At 45.8% G+C, this 27310-nt stretch overlaps 1 protein-coding gene across 19 annotated transcripts in view; it reads right to left on the minus strand.

Annotated features, from left to right (window-relative positions):
- The window catches only part of DST (dystonin), a 2190048-nt gene that overhangs the window by 55068 nt on the left and 2107670 nt on the right, over positions 1-27310 (minus strand). For all 19 annotated transcript variants that reach the window (XM_069606170.1, XM_069606155.1, XM_069606164.1 and 16 more), the window contains 3 exons: positions 26801-26999; positions 25372-25496; positions 4736-4879 (listed from right to left, as the gene is read on the minus strand). In XM_069606170.1, the coding sequence (XP_069462271.1) occupies positions 4736-4879; positions 25372-25496; positions 26801-26999 (468 nt within the window). The remainder of the gene's footprint in view (positions 1-4735; positions 4880-25371; positions 25497-26800; positions 27000-27310) is intronic.

The following is a 27310-nucleotide window of genomic DNA, read 5'->3' on the forward strand; positions in this document are numbered from 1 at the left end:
ACTTTTTTAAATGTCCTCTTAGCCTTTCAGTATGGCACAGTTGTTCTCCTGCACAGTCTATACTTCATTGGATTTAGATACTACTTGTTCCAACTTTCCCTGTAGTGACATATCATATATGGAGACTTGTTCAAGTTATATCTTTTAACTTCTTCATCAATTTTCATTTGCTTGTGGTAAAACCTGTTCCAACTTTCCCCATAATGGCTTCTTAGATATGGAGACCTGTACACATTCTTTCTTCCAACTTCCTCCTTAAAATTTATCTGCTTGTAATAACATTAACTCCAACTTTCCCCATCTTGACCTTTCATGCATGAGGATTTGTGCAAATTGTGTCTCCCTACTTTGCTTGGCCGGTATTCAAAATTAACTCTCAATTGTTCATGTGCCTGTCGGTACGCCCCAGTGTTCCCACTATCACTGGGCCGACTCACTGGTGTTTGAAAGTGTTTCCAACCTTTGTCACACTGCTGCAGCAAAGTCCTCGCTCGGGAATGGCATCTCCCTCTTTGCAGGCCCACTTTCAGCTTTCCTTCCAGCTCTGCGTTCACTTGCCGGTGGAGCTGTTGCTGTTTACCACGCCTGCATCCTTGACAGCTTTGCTGTTGCCGGTTCTTAAGTGGCTGCTCCCTGGTGCCTGCCACGCTCTTCTGGGTCTACCGCAACTCCGGTACGATATGCCAACAAGCGTCAGATTGAAAGCATTGGCCTCCTGCTACACGGCCCATTCCTGGGTGTCTGCCTTCTGCAGCAGCCCTCCTTCCTGTTTCGCCCTCTCTGCTTCTCTTCTCTCCAACACCTGATTGAAAGTGCAAGCCATTTTTAAATGAAATGTCTTGCGCAGTTGATCTCCCTTGAAACAAGTCTGCGTGTTTCATTTGGGGTTGCTTGCAATCCTTACTTACTCCTTCTTCCTCTTCTTCGTCTCAGTACTTGAGGCGTTATGGGAGTTGGAGTCTATAGTATTCATAAGATTTCTAATGTGATTTTATTTAGGATTTTATTTGGGCCAAAAACAGAGACAAAGGATGTAAAACGTGAATTGTGTGTATTTGAGGTGCAAATGTTATTCTGCTCAGAGTGTTTTGCAGAAAGGGTTATTTGGGTCCTACAAAATGGAAAGGACTATTAAAGTGACAACATGCCATCAGGAATTTAAGAATTATATGGTCTTCCTCATTTATAAGGGGAAAATGCTGCGTCCCTCCTGATGGGGTTGCCACACCTCCCCGACAGCCATCTGCTCCCATGTGATTCTCCCTCATAATACCACCCCCAGGGTCAGGATCAGGTAGTGAGTGCCATCCCCTGGCCACATGGGAGGTGATCTTTGGCTGGGGATCAGTGATGACTCCAGAGGAGTCATCCAGAGGAGTCATCACAGTAGGCACTTGTGATTTGAGGCAACAGTTGAGGTGAGAAGTGGATATTGTCCACTACAAGTGCACATGTGTTTGGTAAGATAAATTGCCTAACCAGACCCAGTTGTTGTATCCATCTTTCTGCATGCACCTAGATGTCCGATTGCCAGCTAATATACCAGCTTCATGGTATGATCCAAAAAAGCATTTGGAGCAGGGGTGAACCGTAGGCATGCATCCCACACCCGCTGTACGTAGTTATTGGTGTGCTCTTTCCAGCTGTAGTAGGCAAATTGCCCTGTGATGTTTTTTTGATGGTCAAGGGTGTGCAGTCAATGACACCACCGACCATTGGGAAATTGGCATTGGCACAGAAAGCTCCATCGGTGGCTCTGATGTTTCCTGAGGAGCTAGGAAAGGCAACATATCATATCACATGTGATGTAGAATCTCTGACTTCACATACTGCTTTGCTGTCAGAGGGTTCCAATATGCCCAGAGTGCCTCTGGTGACTCGCTACAGTGAGTCCATTGTGTAAAACAGTAGTGCAGTGAGCACCATCAGCTTTGCTGCCATCGTTTTCTTTTTGGGCTTGATGTGCTTGATGTTTAGTACAAGGTCTTCATTGAGGTGGCATCTCTGTATTCATTTGTGCTCGGTGTAGCATGCCAGTGCCCTTTGTGTGTGAAACATTTTCCACAAGTGCTTCTCTGAGCCGCAAAATCAGCTCTGTCTGCTCCAGGGCGTGATGGCATATGGGTGTTCTGAGAGGTTGCAGGGTGGTGTTAGCTTGGTGGTGGTTTGAGGTGGTGTATTATAGATTTCATTACTAGCAAAGTGTTTATTACTCCATGGTGATATATGTTGATTCACATAGGTGTAACCTTGCGATAGGTTTCAGGTGAGTGGATTCATGACGTTATGTGGGCAACAGCATGCATTGGTTTTCACATTTGTACATTGTCGATGTTACTTTTTAATGTTCCTCATGTTTGCTTGTTATGATCAATGCATTTTTGTGTATTTTTCTGTCCTCCTTTTTTGTCATTGGGTTCAACTGACATGTGCATTGTTTTTCCCCCTAGGTAGGAGTACACCATGGTTGGAGTATTTCCTTGTATAACTACAATGGTGAGATAATGTTTGTCTTTCTTAATAAAGCATGCATATTGTTAAGGCCTGATGAGCTATGTTCATTGTGTCAGTTATGCGTTTATCTTTGCGTTTTGGATGTTTGTTTCGGAGGCTGTAGATTTGGTAAACATGCTTTGAGCATGGCTAGGATTTTGGGGTTATCATTGCAGCCGATGTTCAGTGTTTGTCATTTTTAATTGTCTATTCCATTTGCTCCATTGGCATAAACATGTGGGGCCTTCAGGCATGCTTACATTGGTTGGCAGGAAGTCAAAGGACTTTGACACAGTAGGTGTGTGGCAATTTATGCACACCTTAAACACGTACGGATTTCATCTTTCCTTGATTCACTCTTTGTTTGTCCAGGCAATTCTTTCTACTGTGGCGCACACTGGCTGATTCACTAGTCACATGCGTGGGAAAGTACTGGTTTACTGAATAGGGACCAATGTGATTGTACACTATGCTGCTCTATATATGTGGAAAGAAAGCAAAGTTCTGTCATATACTCTCTGACTGATCTGCTTATCTTCGATTATGAACCACAAATAATGTATTAAATGATGTATCTCTTGAATGCACCAGGTACTGGCAGCCCAATCACCAGATGCTTTTAACACTATACTCTTCACCCTGCTCTTACTTCAATTGCTTCCACCATGCAGCCCACATAATATTTTAAATGGTAGGTCTTTTCACAGAGCAAATCACCTTGTAAAAAAAGTTACACATATATAGAGGATTAGAATCAAGGCAATCACGATAGTCACCTTCACAAAAGCCCATTGCATAACCTGGAATGCTCCTGCATTTTGGACTCCATTTTGCATGTACTGGTCTGTGTGGAAGGTGAGCCTGTGGGTGTAACATTTTGTTCTGGTTGCACCTTCTCTTCTGCCTTGAAGAATGGTCTGTATTGGTCAGAGTGATCTACGCTTATACCAGATCACTCTGTATTCAGGCTCGACAGTCCCAGAATTAAATATTCTGGAATGTACTTGCTGGTACATCTGTGCATTGATATATCTAGGCAAATATACCACCAAATTCCCCAATTGCAAGAGCACATTTTCGAGTCACTCATGCATCCATCATAGTGCCATGTACACAATTATAATCTTCCAAATCAGCTTTGGAAAAACAATTCAAATATTCTGGTACATTACAACATATTCTCATTGCTACTACCATAAAGCATTCTTCCTGGCTGTATCCTTCTGCCCATCTCTAGAACATCTATGTTGCACTTTTCCATTTGCTTATTTCCCCCTATTTTTGTCCTACTGCAGCCCCCGCCCTGGTTATCCAGGGCGGGGGCTCTGTACGCCACTCTACGGACAAGGCTACCTATTCAGAAACTACTAGAGTGGTGATTTGGTGCAGTATAAAAGTAACATAATGTAAGACAACTATAGATCAATCTGATGAAAACGTTTTCATCTCCAACTGTCAACCTGCGCCTTTCACCAGCAACTGCTAATATAAAACCCCACATTCTTACCCATACTTTGACAATCTTCTCTCTTTACCCTCCCCTAACAATGTAAACCCTACTGCATAATGAAATCAAATCTAACCATTTGCTCTAGTGCAGTCTGGCTCACAATAAAGAAAACATTCAACTGCACACATTTGTGTCTGATGTTTTCTAGTTAACTGGAGTCACACACAGAAGAGGTTTTAGTATTAACTATGATCCATAATGGTTTACTTATTAAAACACATTTAAGCAGAAACAGTTTTCTTCCACTTTTGTCCATCAGTATAACTGAAGTACTGATGCTAAGCAGAACAGGACCTACATCGGTCTATATGCTTTATCATATTTAGTACATTTTGTTCAGTTTTATTTTAGGCCTTTTTAAGACACATTTGTGACTTTCAGGCTAACTCAAAGCACATAGGAAAGGTCCACGTTACGTTTAGTCAGTCAGTCACTTGGCTCACTATGCTTCACAATAATGTTCTAACCACATCCTGAAATAGTGATTAAAAACAACTGAAATGACCACTGTGCATAACTAAGATGCAGACATTGCTTTACTTACAATTTTAGTCTACAAATCAGCAGAGGTTAAGTGATATATTCACAGGTAAAATGCAGGCACTGATTTATATTAACTGGGTGTGGCTGTCACAAGTCACATACAAGAATTGAACAAAGGCAACATATTTCTGGAAACTCTCTGGGAAAGGGTTTGATGATCACTATAAAGATAGATGGAGACAGACTGACCTCCTCAAACCGGGCCCTGATGATGGTTATCCAGTGTTTAATGGTAGTGATGGAATCTGGGTGGCAGATGGTCAGGATCTCATCCCCCATGGTAACCCCTTTCTTCAACCCAGTCCGCTTCTCTTCCAGCTTCCTCATGAATTCCTAGAGCAGGGAGAATGGGAGTAAATTACACACATTGACAAACACAAAGCTACATTTAAACAATGCTGAGCACTGCTGCCCGCATGCTCTGTTCCTGGAAAGCAGACCTCCATTCAGAGCCAGAGCACTCGCATACCTCGTCTCCTTAACATGGTAAACAGCGCCATCCCTGCATTATGGGCTCGTTCAGGGTTATCTCAGAGGCCAAAATACCAGCATCATTTCTGTGTATAACACAGTGGATGGATATATGGAATAAAGCACCTCTTAAGTTCGTTATAAGGATATTTCAATAACCGAGGAGTTCCGCAAACAAATAGAGGAATGATGTTGAAAGCAGACTTCCTTTACAACGTCACAAAAATCTGAGGTAACTTGCAATATCCTTTTTACATATGGGTGGGGATATTATTCCTTACAAAACATGGCCATAAACTGTCATCCCCTTTAATAACTGACCTCTTGATTAATGTATTGTAAGAGATCTCCCACTTGCTGATAGATATAGGATTTAAAAAAATAATACGTAGCTTCTAATGTGTTGCAGAAAAATAGTTGGAAGTAGTTTAATACAATAGGCAAGGTTGCTTCAGCACAATCGCGCGTAACACCAAAGAGAGTTCAGAGTGATCCTGTTATTGTTTGAACATGTGTTGCGGATATTTATCTGGCCAGTTACTGTGAGATAAAGGATTGATTTGTTATGCATTTTTACATCTCGTATTTGAATTTGGGTGCCATAGTGTATGGTGTGAATGAACAGCCAACAAGTGTTTCAACCCAAAGGGTCTTTTTCAAGGCCATGTGTGGGCCTGTGATTGGGGAAATCAATTGAGTATGCCTGATGCCGAGATCCTGAAGTCAATAGTTCTGTGCTTAGTATAGCTTGGGTTGTTAAGGAGTATCAAACGTTGTGGAGTATGGAGGCTCCCGAGCCTATGCTTGATACTTATTATGGTAGTAGCGGTATAAACATGTGATAAATATCCTATGTGATACCATCTTATGAAGTCCCAAGTCAATAAGTACAGGGACATGAACTAAAGTAACGCAAAAGTGCAGATGATGAATCCAGCTAATAGGAGGAAATGTAGATTCAAAACCTGTCTATAATTCATCAGTCAAACATAGAGGTCTCCTCTCCTGTCAGTCAGCGCGCTCTGTGGAGTAGAGGGATGGGTTATCCGGTCGTGTCTTGTGTGTGCCAGCGGTGGTGTGCTAAGGATGCAAGTAGGTAAGTGAAATATAAATGTGTATAAGTAAGGGGTTTCTATGTATGCACACATGAATCAATGTGGTCTGAGTGCAGGTGTGTGAATTTGTCCGTGTGTGTGTGTCTGTGGATGCATGCATGTAAGCCCCGAGTCAGGGGATTGAAGAATGGATCCCCGGCGCGTAAAGCTGTGCCAGGGAACACGAAAAAATAAAAAAAGGTTGGCATTTGCTAGTTTTCCACTTTTAAATATCAAAAGGGAGTGGGTGTAACAATATGACAATGCATTACTTACCGTAAAAGCATTTCTGATGGTTGTATCTGCTTAGATTCACATGCTGTGCATAGGTCCGACATCCAGTGGTCACTGCGGAGTATTGCATTTTGTTTTTCGTAGTCGAAAAGGGGACGTCGACAAGGCGTGTCTGTAACACTATCCCTATAGTGACGTGCGTTGTACCCATAATCCCTCACGCGTCGAGGTCCCTCTGTTTGTATTTTTCTGCCCTGAGGGAGCCTTCTAGACGTGAGTGAGTACAGAAAAGAGAGAGATATAGGAAAGGATGTCTATGTTCCTTCCATCCGAGCGGGGAGGAAGGGTGGGCGCATGTGAATCTAAGCAGATACAACCATCAGAAATGCTTCTACGGTAAGTAATGCATTGTCTTCTGATGTTTGTTAATCTGCTTAGAATCACATGCTGTGCATAGACTAGCGAGCAGTACCCGGAGTTGGAGGTGGGTTGTGAGAAGGAACAGTAGAGAAAAGATGTTTTAATACTGCTTGTCCCACCTGGGAATCAGATCTAGAGTGGGCATCTAGACAGTAGTGTTTTGTAAAGGTGTGTACAGAACTCCAGGTTGCCGCTTTGCAGATGGACTCAAGGGGAACATTTGCAATGAATGCTATGGATGCCCCAGTGCCTCAAGTAGAGTGTGCTCTTGGCTTGAAGGGTAGTTCTCTCTTAGCAAGAGTGTAACAGAGAGTGATGCATTGTACAATCCATCTAGATATAGTGGATTTTGAAACTGCATCTCCTTCTCTTCCTGCTGCCACCGAGACAAAGAACTGATTAGTCTTTCTCAGTGGACTAGTTCTTTCCATGTAAAACATGACAGCTCTGCGCACATCAAATGTATGCAGGCTTTTTTCTCCTAGATTTGAAGGATTTTGAAAGAACGTTGGTAGTTCTATAGACTGGTTGACATGAAATTTGGAGATGAATTTCGGTGCGAACCTATCCTTGTGAACTGTTACAAAGGGGTCTAAAACCGAAAGGGCCTGTAGTTCACTTACTCTCCTAATGGAGGTAATAGCGATTAGGAAAGCAGTCTTAAGAGTGAGATCTTTAATAGTTGCCTTGTGCATGGGTTCAAAGGGTGACCCCATGAGCCTGGTGAGTACCACATTTAGATCCCAGCCAGGAGCTGGGTTTGCTATTGGAGGGTGTATTCTTTTTACCCCTTCCATGAAGGCTTTGATTACTGGGATCTTCCACCACGATACTTTGAGTTGTGAAGTGGTGTAAGCCGAAAGTGCTGCCAGGTGTACTTTAATAGAATTGAATACTAGACCTGAGTCCAGTAAATGGGTCAGGTACAGAATAATTTGTGTGGGAGAGCAGTCAACGGGGTTGATACTCTTCCCTCTACACCAGATGACAAATCTTTTCCATTTGCTAGAATAGCAGTGACGAGTGTTAGGCTTTCTGGCCTCTCTGAGGATGTCCATGCACCTCTATGGAAGTTGTAAATGTCCAAATTCTATGACCTCAGGAGCCAGGCTGCTAAGTTCATGGTCTGAGGGCATGGGTGCAGTGTCCTGCCCCTGTCTTGTGACAGCATGTTGTATGGGCAGGGCAGTCTCAGTGGAGAAGATAGAGACATCTTCAACAAGTGAGCGAACCATGGCTGTCGGGCCCACATAGGGGCCACCAGTATCATGGTAACTTGTTCCTGGTGCATCTTGTGCACTATCTTGTTGAGAAGGGGAGTCGGGGGGAAAAGCGTAAACAAATTTCCCTGACCATGGAATCGATAGACTGTTCCCCTTGGACTGGTTCTGGGGGTACCTGGAGGCGTAATCTTGGCATTGAGAGTTTTCCAGAGTTGCGAACAGGTCTATTTCTGGGAAACCCCACTGTGTGAAGACGTCGAAGACGATGTCTTCTTGTAACCGCCATTCATACTCTACGGGCAGGGGGAAGTCTCTGCTGAGTTTGTCTGCTAGCAGATTGAGTTCCCCTGGTACATGTTGTGATAGTAGGAACATGTTGTGTTTGAGAGCCCACTTCCAGATGTTCTGGGACAGCTTGGACAGTCCTGGAGAGTGAGTGCCCCCTTGCTTGTTGAGGTAGTACATGGCTGTGGTGCTGTCTGTGAGGACCATCACTGTCTTTCCTTGTAGGTGTTCCTGAAAGGCTTTCAGTGCTTTGAACACCGCTAGTAGTTCCAGCAGGTTTATATGCTTGGATGCTAAGCTCAGAGTCCACGCTCCGTGAGCAGTCTGATGGGATAGGTGAGACCCCCATCCTGTAAGGGATGCGTCTGTGGTTAGAGTGGCTTCCACTGCGGGTGTGGCAAAAGTTTTCCCTAATAACAGGTTTTCTTTTGTCCACCACTGTAGCGAGAGAACCAAGGCCTGCGAGACCACCACTAGATCGTCCCATTTTCCGCTGGCCTGACACCACTGGCTGTTGAGCCACTCTTGCATTGGGCGCATGCGCAGGCTCGCGTGAGGTACCAAATAAATACATGACGCCATCATCCCTAGCAAGCGCATTGCTTTGCGTACCGTCACCTCTCGACCTGCCACATAATGGGGGATCTGAAACAGCAGGTTTTGGACCCTCTCGTTGGAGGGGAAGACGAGGCCGTCCTTTGTTTGAATTAGAGCCCCTAGGAATTGTTTGATTTGGCTGGGGTCTAAGCTGGACTTCTTTTCGTTGATGGAGAAGCCCAGTTGGAACAAAAGGTCTACAGTCTTTTGGGTATTGGAGAAGCATGTTTCGTAAGAATCCCCTGTTATGAGCCAGTCGTCGAGGTAAGGGTATACCGGGATGGATAACCTGCGCAGGTGGGCCGCTGCCACTGCCAGTACTTTCGTGAATACCCTTGGTGCAGATGCTATCCCGAAGGGTAGTACTCTGAACTGGTAGTGTTTGTTCTCTATCTTGAACCTGAGGTATTTTCTGTGCGCTGGCAACATTAAAATATGAAAGTATGCATCTTTCATGTCTAGTGTTGTCATGTAATCCCCTTGTGATAAGTGGGATTACTTCCTGCAAGGTCACCATACGAAACTTTTGGGGTTTGACAAACTTGTTCGCTGGGCGCAGATCTAATACAGGGCGCATGGTTAAGTCCTTTTTGGGTACAAGGAAGTACACTGAATAAATACCTTCTGTTACCTGAGATAGGGGGACAGCCTCTATAGCTTCTTTTTTCAGTAGCTCTTCTACTTCTTGAAGAAGAATGGTGAGGTGTTCCGGTGTCATGCGTCGGTTCCGTGGGGGTCTGTACTTCGGGGAACCGTTGAATTCGATGCAGTATCCGTGGGCTATGGTGGATAATACCCAGCGGTCTGACGATATTCCCTCCCATGCTGAAAGGAACGATGTTAGCCGGCCCCCGACCGGTGATGCATGGGAGGGGACCCGAATCTTTGGGTCATTTGTTGATATTGGGCGTGGAACCTTTGGGGCTGTAGCCGCGACCTCTTCCTCTGCCACGGCATTGGCCTCTTTGACTGAACTGGGTGTTCTTACCCTGGTTAGAGGGCCAGTTGGTAGCAGAGTAAAATTGCTGTTGGTTTTGCTGCTGGCGTTGGCCACGAAAGGAGCGTCTATTGCCATAGCCGCGTCTGTTAGGGGGCCTAGAAATTTGGTCAAGAGTTTTGATGGTATCAAACTCTTTCTTCGCATGTTCTAGGGCCTCATCAACTGCTTTCCCAAACAGATGTGTTTGTTCTATGGGCTTATTTATCAGGGAAGCCTGGGTTTCCGGCTTAAATCCCGAATTGCGCAGCCAGACATGGCGTTTGAGAAGTATTCCCTGAACCAGGGAACGGCCAGCCGTCTCTGCGGCATCTAAGGAGTTCTTTACGATGCCCTGGTTTACAAGAGTTCCCGCTGAGATTGTAGCTAACAGGCGTGAACGCAGGGGTTCTGGTGCGTCCTCTGCTTCGCTGCGCAGCTTGCTCCACTGTGCATCTGCGTAGCTAGCTAGTAGGGAATTGTTATTTGCAATCCTAGTTGAAAAGGCGGCGGACGTTGTGATTCTCTTCCCAAGTGCATAGAGCTTTTTGCCCTCTTTGTCAGGTGGTGCCTCACTAGTGGATAGTGGTACCCCTGCCCTTTTCCTTGTATTAGTAACTACGAGGGAGTCCGGAATAGAATGGCCTCTGATGTACAAAGGGTCAGAGGGCGAAGGGCTGAAGAGCTTTTCTATCCGAGGGTTGACCCCTCTGACTAAGGCAGGATTGGAAAGGGAAGGAGTTATTCTTCTCTTTATAGAAGCCAGCAGCGGAATAGACTGACTAACAGGGGCTTTTTCTTTAATAACTTTCTCTACAAAGTCTATGTCAGGAAGAGTCTCCCCTGTGTCTATTTCGAAATGCGCTGCTGCCTTGCGCAATAGTGCATTAAGTGAAGGTTGGTCATCTATGGGAGAGGTGTTTCCAATAGGTGAATCCTTGGGAGGAGAAGGGTGAAAGACATCAGGTTCTGAGTGCACTGATGGGGATTGCCAAGGCTGCACTGATGGGGATTGCCAGGGCTGCGAGGTAGCTGTATCTTCTTCGAAAGCTCCTGCACTAGTGTAAGGATCTTCTTCAAACCCCTCTTCCTCATGTTCTTCCTCTCCACCCAAACACTCCTCATCTTCCTGGAGGTATTGCTCCTCTTCAGTGAGGTCATATACGTCTGTAGAAGGGGGAAACAGCCTAGGAATCTTGACCCTAGGGTCATCCTGGGGCCATTATCTTGGTCTTTTGGGTGTGGGTGGGTTTTGGTTTCCCAAAAACCTTTCCATTTTCTCCATACAAGAATGGAGTCTTTTAAGGGTCTCATGGGGGACCCCTGAATAGTCTAGAGGGGGGAAATCAGTGTTTTCACCTTCAAAACGCTTAGAACGCTCCCACAACGTCGAAGAAAGGTTTCCGTCGCCCTCTGAAAAGCCCTCCGGTAGTTCAGAAGTGCCCTTAGATGAAGGGGGCAGTTCCTGGCTACTCTTGTGCTTTTTTTTCGGCGTTTCCATAGCTTTTTGTGCGGTATTCGACGTTTGTTTCGTCGTCCGCTTACGTTTGTCTTCGGAAACAATTCTCGCCAGGCTCTCGACAACGAGGTTGTCAGTAGAGGACTCTGGTGTCGACGTTGCCTGCGTTACGCATTGTTCCTCGACGGCCGCTCTATGGAGCGTTACGTCGGATGATTTTGGGGTAGTGCCCGTGTTTGATGAAAGCCCAATCGCTGGTCGCGACTGCGTTTGCGGGTGGGGCTTGAGACCCTTACGGTCTGAGGTAGACGCCGGAGTGCCCTGAGTCCCCTTCGGCGCTGATGGATCCTTCGTCTTCGACGAAGAAGAGTCGTGGGTTGTGTGCTTAGGCCTATGGGGTCTGTGTGCATCCTTGAAGCCGGGGTGTTCATCCCCATGAGCAGGGCGTGAGCCGAGCCCGTCGGGGCCGGGGACGGACGTCGAGGAGCGCGAGCGCTCCTTCTGGGGGTTAATGACTTCCGTAACGGACGTCGAGTTATCACCCTCCTCGTCACTTTCTGTAACAGCGGCGGCGGGTGAGGAAACTGACTTCGACATAGCGTAGTCCGCCCACCTCTTAACTTTGCGTTCTTTAAGAGTTCTTGGTTTCAAGAGCTTGCAGGCCGCGCAGCTGTCCTCCTTATGATCGATGGGCAAGCAACGATTACAGAGCTTGTGTTTGTCCTTCCAAGTGTATTTGCCCCTACAGCGTGGGCAAAACTTAAAAGGTGTCCTCCCCATAGCTGAGGCAATAATAACTGGTAATAACAACCCCAAGGGAAAGATAGGGGAGAAAGAAAGACATTCTCAAAGAGAAGATAAAAGTTCAAACCCCCACTCTCCCTACTGTATGTTGGCCGGCGAGGCCAGGCCACGTGTTCGGCAGCGCCGAAGGATCTCCTCCGTCTCTTCCCCTCCGTCGAAAACTTGCTCGGCGGAGGAACAGCTTCACAGCTAACGTCGAAGGGAGGGATCTTTAACAATATAATAAGTAAAATTAAGGACGCGGTCCGTAGTAAGTATTTGCAATGTCTCTCTAGGAGCTCCGCGTAAGGCGACCAGAAGCTGGGCGGAAAAAAACAATCTGAGGGACCTCGACGCGTGAGGGATTATGGGTACAACGCACGTCACTATAGGGATAGTGTTACAGACACGCCTTGTCGACGTCCCCTTTTCGACTACGAAAAACAAAATGCAATACTCCGCAGTGACCACTGGATGTCGGACCTATGCACAGCATGTGATTCTAAGCAGATTAACAAACATCAGAAACCTATATTCCTACCATAACTGATTCTCCTCAGCTGTCGGGGTAGCACTGCTTGGAGGCATGGTGGCAGGTTCACCAGGTCCTCTAAATGGGGGGAGATTCCTGGATAGGCAGTGTAAGTTCATAGGGTGGGTGGTGTATTTACACCCAGGAAATACAAAGGTTTTAGGGGAAACAGAAACATCAGGAATGGTCTAGTTGTTGTGACTTAGAGGTTCTGAGTCGGCCATTTTTTCTTTTCCTTAACTACTATCCATCAGGAAGGAAATTGTATCCTTTTCCAAGATGGAGGGCAAGAAAATATAAACCGACTGGGTCACTTTTCTGCAGTGAGTTAGTGTGGAACTTTAGAAAGCATTCTAAACTAGCTTTTATCCCAAACCCTTGTTCCACCTAATCCAGCTGAGCCTATTTTCCTGGTGTCCAGTCCAGAGAGTTTTATGAAAATAAGAAAAGAGAAAATTCAGAGCGACTCAGCATGCGAGGGGTTGCAGTGCAGACAGGCAGAAACTTGAATTTATTTATTTTTTCTAAGAGGAGGGTGCTTACAGTTTTACTCAGGAGTTGGATAATCAAGAATACACATAAGAATACACCTATATCTGTACTGATGGGATCCGGGGGAGCTTAATTATCCTTGTGCTCTCCCTGGAATCCCTTTCCAAAATGTTGGCCAGTGCCAAAGTTTCCCAGCATGTGATACAAAAGTGAACCATGTGCAAGCCTCACCCTTAACTAGCTGCAAAATATATAGTGTGCACGTTGTTTGGTTGCTTCACATTCGGGATGGAAAGCTCAAGTATGAGAGCCACTCCAGTGGATGGACCAGTAAATGGGGTGTTAGAAAATAGAACCCAATTTTGTGGCTAGTGCTCAACAGAATTAAATGAATCACAAAAATAACCAAGTGGAATGTTTGTCAGGAGAATAGCATTGTGTCCTCTTGGATACAGAAACGCTCCACGCAGAGGTGAGGGTGTACTCTTAAAAACTCTGGAATATTTGCAAGCGTGAGTCATCAGTCCAGGAGGAGGAGGCCAGGGAGAATTGAAAGAATGTTTGGACCACCTGAGCTTGGAAGACAGCGGCAGAAAACAGCCCTGGACTTAGTGATATTGACACACTGTTAGAGAGTAGAAGAAAAACGTCAATTTTGGGTAAAACAAATATTAGATTTTAGTGACTAAGGACCAACCGTATTTATAAAAGGTTTTTCGCTATAACCATAAGAAGATTAAATTGGAACTCTCCTCACAAGAGAGTGGGTATGGTACCAGTTAACGTCACTCCTTCTCAAGACAAATTCTGCTTTTTCAACTTTCAGCAGGGGCAACTCGCTGCTAGGGTTTTTCAGAGGGTAGCACTGGAAGATAGCTAACAGAGCTCTGTATGTCTTTGCACATTACTGACTAGAATAGAGGAAAATTGAGAAGGTGCGAAAGAGAAGAAAGAAGAGTGCAAAGGCCAGAATCTGGTATATTGTATCCACGTCCCTTTTTCCTTTCGAGTGCCTTTTGTGCAGCTGGTAATTAAGAAGCTGCATAAAGGATGCTTAAGGGGTCTGTAGGGTGAAGCGGCTTCTGTTGGACAGAGCAAGCCGTGGACTGACGCATGCCATTGGTCACGCACTATGCTCTGTGAGTGAGAGGTTCAGCCAGACTGGTGTGCGGTCAACCTTTATCTGCTGAGCGCCAACAATCTCAACCTTTCAACAAATGTTTCTGCCCACGGAGGCTGCACTTCTGTGGAGCTACTTCCCAATGTTTTTCGAATGGTATACCCAAGGGCTTAACACAGAGCAAGAAGCAATTCTTCTTAGCTACGGGAGAATAGCTCAAGGGCAACGTGCTTGCCTTGGAAGCAAGACGACGCGTAGCAACACAGGTTCAATCCCCTGGTCCGCTGTTCGAAACCTCTGGGTATTAAGCGCGTTATAAATAACCAATTACAATTACGCTAATTGCCGCAGAGGGCTGATGGAAGAAATACTAATCTCTTAAAGCGAAGTGGTGGCTCAAGATAAAGACACTGATCTCTGCACCAATATTGACTACAAGACTTTGCTGATAACTGGGCTGTGTGACAAATCTGGAGGTTTCTTCCTTTCTTCCCAGGAGGGAGCCACTCCCTTTGAGGCTAGGGAGGTAAGCCCACTCAACAAAATCCTCCTATGGGTTTGGGAAAATGGAACCTCACTGAGAGTGACTCCCATAAAGGGGACAATGACTCCCACTCTCATGAGGAACTCCCTATACCTAAGGCATTATCTGCATACATAGAAATCCAAGACCCTGATGTTACAATCAGCTGTGGGACTCAAAACACTACCGAAATTGCCTTTGGGTATTTGGCTCAATACAATGCTGGTCTCTCTGTGGGCTTTACAGCTGAACATAAACAACACGCCCATTTTTATTCACAGAGTGAGAATAAAGGCATGATCACCTTTGAATGGAGGAGAAGAAGCAATACACAGAGGCGAGCTTCTGACATAAGCATGTCACTAAGGGGCAGAGTCTTGCTGCACAGGGGAGCCGGCTGTTGCGCAGAGACGTGCAGGAGAAGGAGAGCAATGCTGACGACCTGGCAAAAAGCCATGCAGAGTCGGCAAGGTCGAGCAGAGTCAGCCTTATCTGGAGGTGTGACCACGCAAAGGACGTGATGGGCCCAGTGCTTGAGAAACAACGCCAAACCCAGAAAATGAGGGAGGAACGAATCCTCCGTTCGCAACTAAGGAGCCGAGGTGCAGAGGAACACTGAGACGAGCGGACCACAAAACTTGCTCATTTCCAGATTCGGAACTCCATGGCTATGGGGGCCAGAGAAACTCAAATATTGCAATCAGCCAAACGGCTCAGAGAGACTACAAAGAACCAAGAGAGGCATATGTACAGAGGGGTTACCAATACCCCCGGGAGATAAGTGAGACATTGGGACAGCGAAACACAAGAGAGCCAGAGAGGTAATAAGACAAGTGAAGAACAAACTCAAGGGGAACACGGAAACAACCAAGACGTGAACCTAGTGTGGAGGAACCCACCCAATTGGTGGAGAGGGATTAAGGAGGGATCCCTCCACCTATGACAACTGGACATTTGATCTTTTCAGGAACATGAGACTTTATTTTGTAAACTTGAGAAACATTTGGTTCTTTGACAACATGGAAAAGAACTGTTAAACCAGGGAGAATTTTTATCTACAGATAAACATTGGATCAAAAGGCAGGAGGGATTCCTGGAAGCCCTGAGAGAGATTGGGGTGAACAACTCTGAAGTTTTCTTTTACATTTGTTCTAAGTGGTAGGGGCCAGTTTAGAGGATAGGTTTGGGCAGAGGACCACTTTTGTTATTTTGATGAGTATCATACTATAGTTTATTAGGAAGGGAACTCCCCTTTAAGCAATAGGGCTAGAAAGGTGTTTTCTTTTAAGTTAATTAAACCACTTTTGATAACATTTCCTCTGGTCCGAATCCTTCTTGTGGTTTGCCACATCTGCTACTCATGCAAAAGGTCCTACACCAGGGATCTGCAACCTTTGACAATGGGCCTAAAACAAGCTGGTGCACGTTTATATTTACCACAAATCGCTACAAAAGGTGGCTAGCGCCCTGAAATGGCAGTGGAACAAGATTTTCACTTGTTATTTGGCCATTTTGTTCTTTGGCCTTCTTCCGGTCTTTAGGAACTGTTTTTTTTTTAATTTAAAACCTCTTTCCTGTGGAAAGCTGTTGCTTTTGTCGGCAAGGGGGCGTTGTGCGTGTGAGTCAGAGGAGAGGACTGGGACTGTCTGGTCCCAGTCTACATCCTCTGGCGCCTGCAAATCTGTTGCAGGACAGATGTGATGACCAGTGGTTATCCTTGATTTGGCAACCGTGAGCTGTTTGAATGTTGCAGATGCTTACAATTGCGAGGCTTGGGCTAGATCCCATCCCAAAACATGGGTAAAATGAGGACTCCTGCAGCTATTCGACAGATCATCAATGGCACAAACACTTCTACGCCCCTTGATGACCCCAGGACGACTCCTGCAGCATCGACTCCAGTGAATGCCCTGGTGAAGTCCTGCTGCTCTGCTTGACCTCAGAAGACCCTTGTTGGTGCTTTGACCTTGTACGACGTCCTTTCATCGCGGGATAATATTTTTCTTATCCATATATTTTCACGCCTCTTGACGAATGTCGATTTAGTGTGTTAGGTCTTCACTGAGACAAATAAAGTCACATATGGGTGAATACAGCCAGAATGTTAGAAAGAAAGTCATAGTTTGATGAGACTATTTCTTAGCCGAGCAGGGAAGGCCATAATGAAAGGCCTCCGGTACTCTTTGCAGCTCTTCGCTGCTCGTCTACCGTCTGCCCCAAATATATGCCGCACCTGGAAGGTAAGAAGCACAACCATTGCAATCTACTTGCTAACCCATGCTCTACCGCAAGGCTCTTCAGACTACACGCCCGTACTCTGCAAGCCACCGTCAGCTCACAGCCCATCCCCACGAGCACCCGTAACACCAGGCTCTGCTCACGTACCCCGTAACCCTCTCTATCTGCCAACAAGGCCAGACTCCTCCGCCCAACTTCAAAGCCCACAGCCACTACAAGGACTGCCAATATAGCGGCCAATGAATTATTTGACCCCATATACAATTTTACTGCCTCCATACTGGATATGACCCCACTTATGTCCACCACCACTGAAAATGAACCCCCCAGTGTAAAACCTGTGATGTGCAACTCTTCTACCAACATTCTGAATGCTACTGTGCCAAATGTTATTCCACGTGTGCCCATCACCACTGAAAATGAGCCCCCCAGTGTAAAATCTGTGATGTGCAATTCTTCTACCACCATTTTGAATGCTATTGTGCCAAATGTTATTCCACATGTGCCCACCACCACTGAAAATGAGCCCCTCAGTGTAAAATCTGTGATGTGCAATTCTGCTACCACCATTTTGAATGCTATTGTGCCAAATGTTATTCCACATGTGCCCACCACCACTGAAAATGAGCCCTGCAGTGTAGAATCTGTGATGTGCAATTCTGCTACCGCCATTATTTTGAATGCTATTGTGCCGAATATTATTCCACATGTGCCCACCACCACTGAAAATGAGCCCCCCAGTGTAGAATATGTGATGTGCAACTCCCCCAACTCCCACAGCACAACCACGCCCTCCACCTCACCCCCTAACCTCATGAACCCCCCCTAGCCGCCTCTGAACCCCATCTGAAATGCGCCATGATTAACGCTAGGTCCATCAATGCTCATGCTCTAGACATCCACGACCTCCTAACCACCCATGACCTCGACTTGCTCATGATCTCAGAAACATGGTTACATGAGGCCTACGGCCCTACGCTCTCCCTAGCCCTACCCCCTGGATGGAGTACATCACTAGGCAAGATCGCCTCTCTAAAGGTGGAGGTGTAGCAATTATTGCTAGAGATTGCCTCTCAATCAGAAAGGTAGAGAAATCCTTGCACAACAACAGCGACTACCTCCAAGTCAAAATAACCCTCTCTCCCCACTGCACCATTACTGTGTACACTGTCTACCGCCCTCCAGGCCCAACAGGAGACTTTCAAGCCACTCTCATCGACCTCCTCTCTGACAACCTCATAAAACAGTCTAAAGCCATTCTCCTTGGGGATGTCAACCTAGGTCTCCTGGATAGTAAGGACCTAGCAGCCAAATCCCTTGACTCAGCCCTCAAGGCTCTGGGCTACAAGAACACCATCTTTAGCCCAACTCACACCCAGGGCAGAACTCTGGGCTGGATTGCACAACATAACTGCCCACTCATCATCACCGGTAACACTACCACCCCATGGTCTGACCACCATATCATCACCTTTAGCATCCTCACCACTAGCTCCCCCACTACTCCCTCACCCCAACCCCTCCCACCCTGCCTCACCAGAAACTCCCGCCAGCTCACAAAGGAAAGGCTACTGCCCTTCCTCCAAGCCCCAGCCTTCAGACCACCTTTCTCCTCAGACCCAGAAACACTCGCAACAGCCCATGATGCTGCCATCAAAGCAGCTATCAACTCCATTGCCCCTCTCAAACCCCGCAAATCCAAACCCACTACCCACACCAACTCATGGTTCACCCCAGACCTCCTCACTCTCCTCAATGAGAAAAAGGCGGCACTCACACAGTGGCAAACGTCCCACACTGACAAAGATGAGATGATCTTTAAAGCCCAGTCCATTAAATACAAAAAGGCAATCACCCAAGCAAATGCCAAATCTTTTGAATTCAGAATCTGAGAAGCTCAATATAGCACAAAATAAATCTTCGCCATTTTTAGGGAGCTCGAGACACTAACTCCCGCCCCCCAGAATTTCACCAAAGACAAAGCCTGGTGTGATGACATACAAATGGCCATGCAAACCAAATTGAGCCTCCTCAAAAACAAAATACTAGCCACTAAACAAGCCCTACCTAATAAACACATCCCTGTCCCAGCACCTGCCCCGGAACCCCCAACCTTTCTCCTTCGAACCCATTCAGTAAAAAGACATCATCAACATAATGAGGAACATCAAACCCTAAAACTGCAAAGGGGATGCATGCCCAGCCCCCATAATCAAAGACTGCACTGAAGCGCTAGCTCCCTTCCTGACAGCCTTCGTTAATGCCTCCTTTGCCACAGGGAAAGTTCCCGCCTCCCTCAAGGAAGCTTGGGTCTGCCCTCTCTTAAAAAAACCAACTCTCGACCCCACTTCCCCCACAACTACAGACCTATCACCACTGTCCCATTCCTCCTCAAAATACTGGACAAAGCAGCCTACCTGCAGGTTCAGCACTTCATTGAAGAGAACAAACTCCTTGGGCTCCGCCAATCTGGTTTCCGCCCCAGACATGGGACTGAAACCGCCCTACATGACCTGAAAAACCAGATGGACGATGCTGGAGACATGGGTAAACCAGCTCTTCTCCTACTCCTTGACTTATCCACAGCCTTTGACCTCGTAGATCACGACGTCTTATGCCACCACCTCTCCTCCACTGCACATTTTTCCCCAAAGGCCACAGCATGGATCACTTTCTTCTTACAAGACAGAACCATGCAAGTATTCTCTGACCTAGCCTCCGCCTCACCAACCATCATACTCTGTGGTGTATCCCAAGGCTCTTGCCTCTCCCCCACCCTCTACAACATCTTCACACAACCCCTCTTCCTCATACTCGAAGCTATGGGCATCTCCTAAACCAACTACGCAGACGACACACAGATCCTCCTCACCTTCACTGGTGTCTATGGCACTGACTCCTTGACCCTCAACAACCTCTACAACACCATCCAAGCCTGGATGGCAGACAATGGACTATGCCTCAACTCCGACAAGATTGAAGTCCTCCTGGTAGGTTCCCCCGACATGCTAAAAAACCTAGATTCCTGGATCCAGCCTATCCATGGACAGACAAGTCAATGCAATAGCATCCGCAGCTGCATATCATGCTAAACTAATCAACGCAGTCAGACGATTTTCTCTCCAAAGAGAACTGTACCAACATAGCCAGAGCCATCACCGGCTCTATGCCAGACTATTGCACTGTAGTGTGCAGCCCAGGCACAGAGAATTGCTCACACACACACACAAGGCCATCTCCCGCTCCTCCTGCCAAGGTCCACCAGGCGAGCTGGTGCACGGGCAGCACCGACTCACCTCCCCACATTCATTTGGACCCGCTTCAAGTATTCACCTCCCCCTTATCCGAGGCCGCCATGGTCAGCCGAATGAAGTATTTACAACCTGGTCCTAAACCCCACTGCCTCAAGGGGCAAAAAGTGCACCTTCCCTGATCCAGTAGTACTTCGGTTCACCCCAAGTTAAGGGGCCTTGGAGAATAGAGATTCAACCCTGTACTAACATATCATAAAGTAATTCTTCACTACTTCTAACAAGACCAGAATGACAGGGCAGCTCACCTCATGCCCTCAGGTCAGACACCCAAGTTTATGACACCCGGTCAACAGGTCAGAAGAAACAGTGCCCTGATGTATTGGAAAAGCTTCACATTGCATGTGTTTCTCCAGTATCCTATTATCCCTCAGAGTAACATATTACAGGATTTACAGGACAACTGAAATCGTTTAAACGGATGAGTGTTTGTGTGTATGGCCACAAGGGCAGAATGTTAGGGCAACCATCCATCAATGACACTGACTGCGCCTGGCCTGGCGGCCCCGTCCCGATGAGCCCAGCTGACCCATCCGCCCCACGTTGGCACCACGCTGATGTCCACCAATCCTGGAGCTGCTCATCACTGCTGCACCTATAGTTAGTCGACGCCACCCAATCCCCAAGAGTATGTGCCCCTATAGTGTGTAGGACTCATGACGAGGTTTTGTAATAAATACGACTGTCTTTGCTATTGTCAGAGAGAGCGCTCTCGGAGCTTGCAGAGTCCTTTGCATGCCCTATTTGATTAGATAAAAAGCCTTTTGCATTTACCCGCACTTGGTCTTGGTTTCATTCCATCCTGGGGTGTGTCCTTTACTGCCTCTCATTGTGGGGAGGGTAATGCCTTTTGGGGACGCTTGCTTTCAACTCTTTCTAGGAACCTCCAATAAAAACCTAGAGAGGCTACAAGTCATACAGAACAGTGCTCTCCGGGCAGCCCAAGGCATTGCCAAAAGAGAACACATTTCTGAGGACAGGAAACTAGCCCACTGGCTCCCAATAAAGGAAAGGACCGTCTTCAAAGCTCTGACACTGACCCACAAGTGCATTCACCTCACTGCTCCTGCCTACCTCTCAAAAAGAATCCACCCCGTCTCCACTACCAGGCCAACCAGATCACCGTATACAAACATGCTCTCTGTGCCACTAGTAAAAAAAGCCAGAGCGGGCAGATCCAGTTTCCCCTATCTCGCACCCACTCACTGGAATGCCCTACCACCCACGATCCGAGGTGAGGCCTCCCTCACCACCTTCCGCAAAGCTATGAAAACCACCCTCTTCACATAAGGCCCCTCACATTAATATGAATACTCAGCACATGACCCACTGCACAAGTTGTAACACAATGACCAAGTGCAATGTCTGCAACAACAGTATGATGTTTTGTAGTATTCATAATGTATCAACGACCGCTACCATGCCTGTACCTGTGTAACTAAGTTCATGCAAGCAACAGCGCCTTAATGCCCTTGGGCTGCTTGCACGCTATATAAATAAATAAATAAATTAGTTTATGTCCCATATTTCAAAGGGTGCCGTTGCTCCAATTTCAAAATGAGTTCCACAGTTACAAAACGAATGCCTTATATATCCCGGAAAGAAGATGGAAAAATAAAAATAAACATTACAAAGGGCTGCATTATTCCACCAAAAAGAAAGTCGTATAAATAATTTTTCAAACGTGAGATATAACTTTTTCAAAATTAGCATTTATTTTATCCGACTGTTTCCTAGGTCTCTTAAATGATTAGACTGCGAAGTCTACTACGTATTTTAGGTCTCTTGAGCTTTTAAGGCCTCACAATCAGCCAAATCTCCTGTCTGTCTTAAGCTATTAGAACGCACAATATTCCACATCACTTATGTCTCGTGCATCTTCTAGGTCCCATATTTGCTCTCGCTGTTTGTTGGGTCTGTTGGTTTCTTAGGTTGCAGGGTGTCTTGCTCATTCTATTTTGATGCTGAACAAATTGATGCATGAAGTGAAGTTTCTGTTGGTCATGTGTTAAATTACCAATGTTCCTCTTTGAGATATGCCTCCCTTGGTGGTAACAAGCATACAGAGAGGTACAATTATCTGGAGTGTAGAGTTTGATAGAACATCTAGCACATAACGGATCATGGTGTTTCAGCCCTGTGCTGTCTGGAATATAACAATATAGCTATATAGCATTGCACTCAGTGCTTAAGTGAGGTTATGTATGAATACTCATTGAGATAGCCTTAATGGAAGCTCAATTGGAGGTGGCCTGCTAGTGTATAACTTGAATGTGCAGGTAGCTACGTGGATTAAGCACCTGCTGCTGAAATCTGTGTGTTATAAGCAGTTTGCAGATTCGAATACTGGCAGATGTTAATCCTTCCGAGGTCTAGAAATGAGTACCAGTTTCGATCAGGTAATAATTATTTTATACAAAAAAGTTCTATGATTAGGGCTTTGGTGAACGTGCTGCAAAAGAAACATTTTTATAATTTCCTTTTTTCTATCTAAACTATGATCACTTGTATCACTATGTGTTACTGGGAACACCACATCCTCTTATAGCAAAAACTTACATTTGTACATACCACATTAATACCACATGTCTCCATCCTTTCGCAAACAGCCCTCAGAACTGTTTTAATCTTAATGGCACCTGAAATGTAACTAGACTTCTTCCACTTATCTTTGTGAATGCACCCCAGCACCAAACATGTCTTTCAAGTTGTAATCCTTAACCATCTGGCAACTCTTCCTAAAGCACACCCTTGCACATTCCCATCTCCCCAAACTATGAGTGTTCCCTTTGCGCACAACATATCCACAAATCTCTGCGCGCTCATGAGACCTTTTCTCTCTTACAAAACTTCCTACAGTCCCACATCTCCACGCCCAATGGTATAGGTGCACCAAAGCCACAGGAGAAGCAGATCCCCTGATGACATCACAGAGACTAACTTTACACAACATTGAATTCCGCTGCCAGTCCAGGCACTGCTTTAAACCATTTTCTAGGAAAAACCATGATTGAAACATTTACATGAGCGCTGGTTGATAAAAGGCACACATTTACTGCTACTGCAAGACATGTTTGTTTTTATCAGATCACTTGCCAGATTCCTAAAATTACACACCCTTTAAATCAGTCCACAGGGGTTCAATTCTTGAATATTGGGATATAGATTGATGCCAATATCTACCCCTGCCACGTACCAGTGTCGGTCCTTATCAAATGCTGACTCTTACCAAAATGCTCGCATTAGCCCCATCAGCTCCTAAACCCTTCTCCTGGCTTGTTCTGCCTCTTGTTAGAATATAATGTACACTGGAGCTCTACCCACAGCCCTATTCCAGTGTCTCTTCTTTCATTTACTGCCACCGTCTAGTACTCTTGGAGCTACACAAATAAAAGAAATAAATTACTCTTTGAACTAGCCCTGAAAAGCTGGAAGGCCAATTGAACTTGGTCCTAGCAACAGCTGCACATAGATTTCTACAACAGACGTGCCAACCCACCGCGCAGACTCTGTGGCACTCACGTGTGTGCCACTTCCTAAACAACTGCAGAGTGGGGTCATTACGCTTTGAAAATAGCTTACTGGTTGAGCCGCTACTTTTATATATCCATCCATCAATTACTAAATAAAAATGTATGCCAATGCTGTCAAACTGAGTATTGGCATTTTAGAGACAGTTTAAGCTGCAATGACGCCGGTTCAGTATCACATTAAACTGTTCAGCCTCAACTATCTGACAATAGTAATGCCTTATGCACTGAACTAATGGATACTAGCCAATACAGGCGAGATGATAGCCACTCAAGCAACTAAATGAAAGATAACAATAATAAGCACAACAGTGATCATAATGATTACATCAACAGCTGTGCTGCTTCCTGAGTTTCCAATACATGTGTGTCAATAATGTGGGAGCCCGAACATGGCCACTATTCTGTTCTATAGATGATGCCCACTCAGGCGGGTCTACAATTACACAGTTGGTTCTCTTGCTCAGAGGAGAAATGCCTGGTATTTCCAGCTTCACTGTCCGGGCATTCCGAACTTATAGGCGACTGTAGACTCCCATGAGGGGGCACCACCCAGAACAGGCGATTGGGCTTTGTTCATTCTCACAATTTTAGAGAGTAAATATGATTGCTGAACAGACTTTGCATTCATTGTATTTGTGGAAGAACATCTCATTGACAGTTTATACGAGATTCAGACCTGTGACCACATTATCAGGGCTCACAGGTTGTCCATGCCATGCATGAGTGGGTCATCCACGCCAGGTTGTATTCTGTACAAAATGGATAATGTGGCCGCATTTTGGAGTTGTAGTTCCGGCTATTTTCCATTTCAAAATCAAGTCCCAGAAAACAAAGATAAAAAAACAGGACTGGATGACCTCCCCATGCATGACAGCTCTGACACGGATGTACGTTAAAAGATTGAGTACCAAAAGATCGAAGTACAAAATTGTGAATGCCACTTGCGACACCGAAGCCCATAATACCAAACTAGGGTTGTTTGATATTTTGGCATTCAGTCTTTTCAACCAGGCCGAATGCACAGTGCATTCGGTCTTTTTTCCCTATTTGTGCAAACCACTCTGAAACACGATTGCAACAAGGTAACTAACCCATTGAGCTATCTTACTAATTGGACAGAGCTAACAATCACACACAGATGCCAGGGTCCAAATGAAATCAGCGTCCTTCAAATGAAGGGAGTGATCTCTCTTTTGTCTCAGCGCGGTATAAAGAGCAGAGCTGAATCATTCATTCCACTAGGAACCTATTTTCTGCCTTATGAAAAGCGTGATGCTAACAGCCAGGCTCAGCTTTGTTGGCATGATCTTTTCCTTGTTAAATGTCGCCCTAAAACTTATGACGGCCGAAAATGCACCACATATATATATGTGGTGGGGGGGGGTCGAATATAATATTAATATAGGGAGGGAGCGAGGGGTCTCCCCCCCACAAATTATACATATGTAAAGGGGTTTAAAAAAAAAGTCGGCATTTTCAGGTGTCGCAATAATCACATAGATCCAACCAGAAAGGGCATCATAAGCTCACTTACTTTGTGCTGATCAATCAGGGCGCGCAGAGCCTCTTCGTCGTCCGGGAGCAGGCCATGGAAGCGCAGGGCCTGCTCTGCCTCGGCCAGCCACTCCAGCAGATCGTGTACGGCGGAGTGGAACTCCTCTGCCTGCAATAGAAGGGGGTGTTACCAAGGGCTTTTGGGAGACAAAGACCTGGCGTCTTCTCTTCTTTGGAAAGTAGGAACGGTACAAATGGCACAGAGTATAACCACTACGTGAGACATTCCTGTGCTATTAAAACCACCATCCATTTAAAAAGGTCCCAATGATTCCCCACACAGTATAATGATGTAAGCAGCCGTTAGAGGCATGGAAGGAACCTCTGTATTTCTAACGCATCCTTTGAGCATTAACTTAGGGTGACCAGACGTCCCGGTTTTGCCGGGACTGTCCCCGTTTTTGGTGCTCTGTCCCCCTTTCACAAGATTATGTTTCCATTGGAAAATGCAGTGGTGCCGGTTTTTGGAAGTCAGTCTTTATAGCCGACAGGCATGAATATTTGGGTGACCAGATTTCCAAAACGGAAAACCGGGACAACCAACAACATAAAAGAAGGACTACCCCATCGCAGCCCACCAATTACCGCCCCTCCCCCAACACGCCCCGACAACCACCATCCAATCATAATTCCAACACTTCTCCTTTCTATAAACTGTATATGATCTAATTTATGCAGTTTTGTCTGTACATCTTGGCATGTTACTTCAAAACAAGCATTTGCTCTAATTGATATTACATGACTTGCTGTACAATCATTTCGCAGCCAATTGCTGTGGCATAATCAGTAAGTGTTCTGACTTGTACCTGAAAGATTGGGGGTTCGAGCCAATCCTCCAACTTCAGAATTCTAAAAGTGTTGTGAAAAATAATTATGATTTTAATGACCATAGCCACCCAATCATTCAAACCCCGGATGCTAAAATGAAAAAACTCCGGGGACCCCAATCACCCCGGACTGTCCTGGGAAACTGGAGGTCTGGTCACTGTAATGAATGCACAATCTCACACAGAAGAAATGCTGCATTTTACAACTTAAGATGGTGTTACTTTGTGATAAATAAATTATAATATGTGTTTATTTGAACAGTAACACTTAAACCCCCTTCTCCTCCAACCTCTACTGAAGTGTAGTGCCTTCACAGCCACTTTCAAGAGTTAGTGCTACTTTTATGTTAGTTGCCCTGTCCCGGTTTTGACTTTTTAAATCTGGTCACCCTACATTAACTGCATATGGGGGAAATCAGCAGCAGGTGTGCGGTGCAGCCTGAAAGAAGTGTGCTAGCAGAGACTTGAAACCTTTGAATGGATGTCTAGTGAATGCATGCATGCGGAGCATCCCCGTGCTGCAAACTGACTGGTCGTGCTTTTCTGTCCCCCCTGACTCCTCATTCTGATCCTCTGTGGTACTTGCCTGGCGGAGGGCTTGCTCCAGCCGCGTTTGCTTGGACACGGACAAGGCGCACACCGTTTCCCAGCGAGTGCTGAGCTCCTGCATCTGGACCTTCACCCAGGAGGAGTCATCTCGGCTGCTCTCGATCAGTTCCCGGGATGAGCGCTTCAGAGCCTGCACTCCACTCGTCCTCTTCCCCAGCTCCTTCTGGAAGCCCTGCGGAGCAGAAACAAATACACCTTAAGGAAATCAGTTATGAGACATGTACACTCCTCTTCCAGCTGTGCACACATTCCGCACAACACACTCTGTTACACTATCGGTCTGAACTCTACTCTATAATCTGCAAAACAAGGCAGAGCGTCTAGCATTTTACAATCACCAAGGTGGTTTTAATTGGACCAGGCTAAGTTGAAATGTACATGCTCATAATACTGCAACTACACACTAAGTAACAAGGCCTCCAGAAGAAATAAAAGACGGCCAAAAAAGATATTGCATTACGACAGGCATCAGCTATATGTTAT

Source organism: Ambystoma mexicanum, chromosome 4p (genome assembly GCF_040938575.1).
Source record: "Ambystoma mexicanum isolate Mex_15411 chromosome 4p, UKY_AmexF1_1, whole genome shotgun sequence".
Taxonomy (NCBI): Eukaryota; Metazoa; Chordata; class Amphibia; order Caudata; family Ambystomatidae; genus Ambystoma; species Ambystoma mexicanum.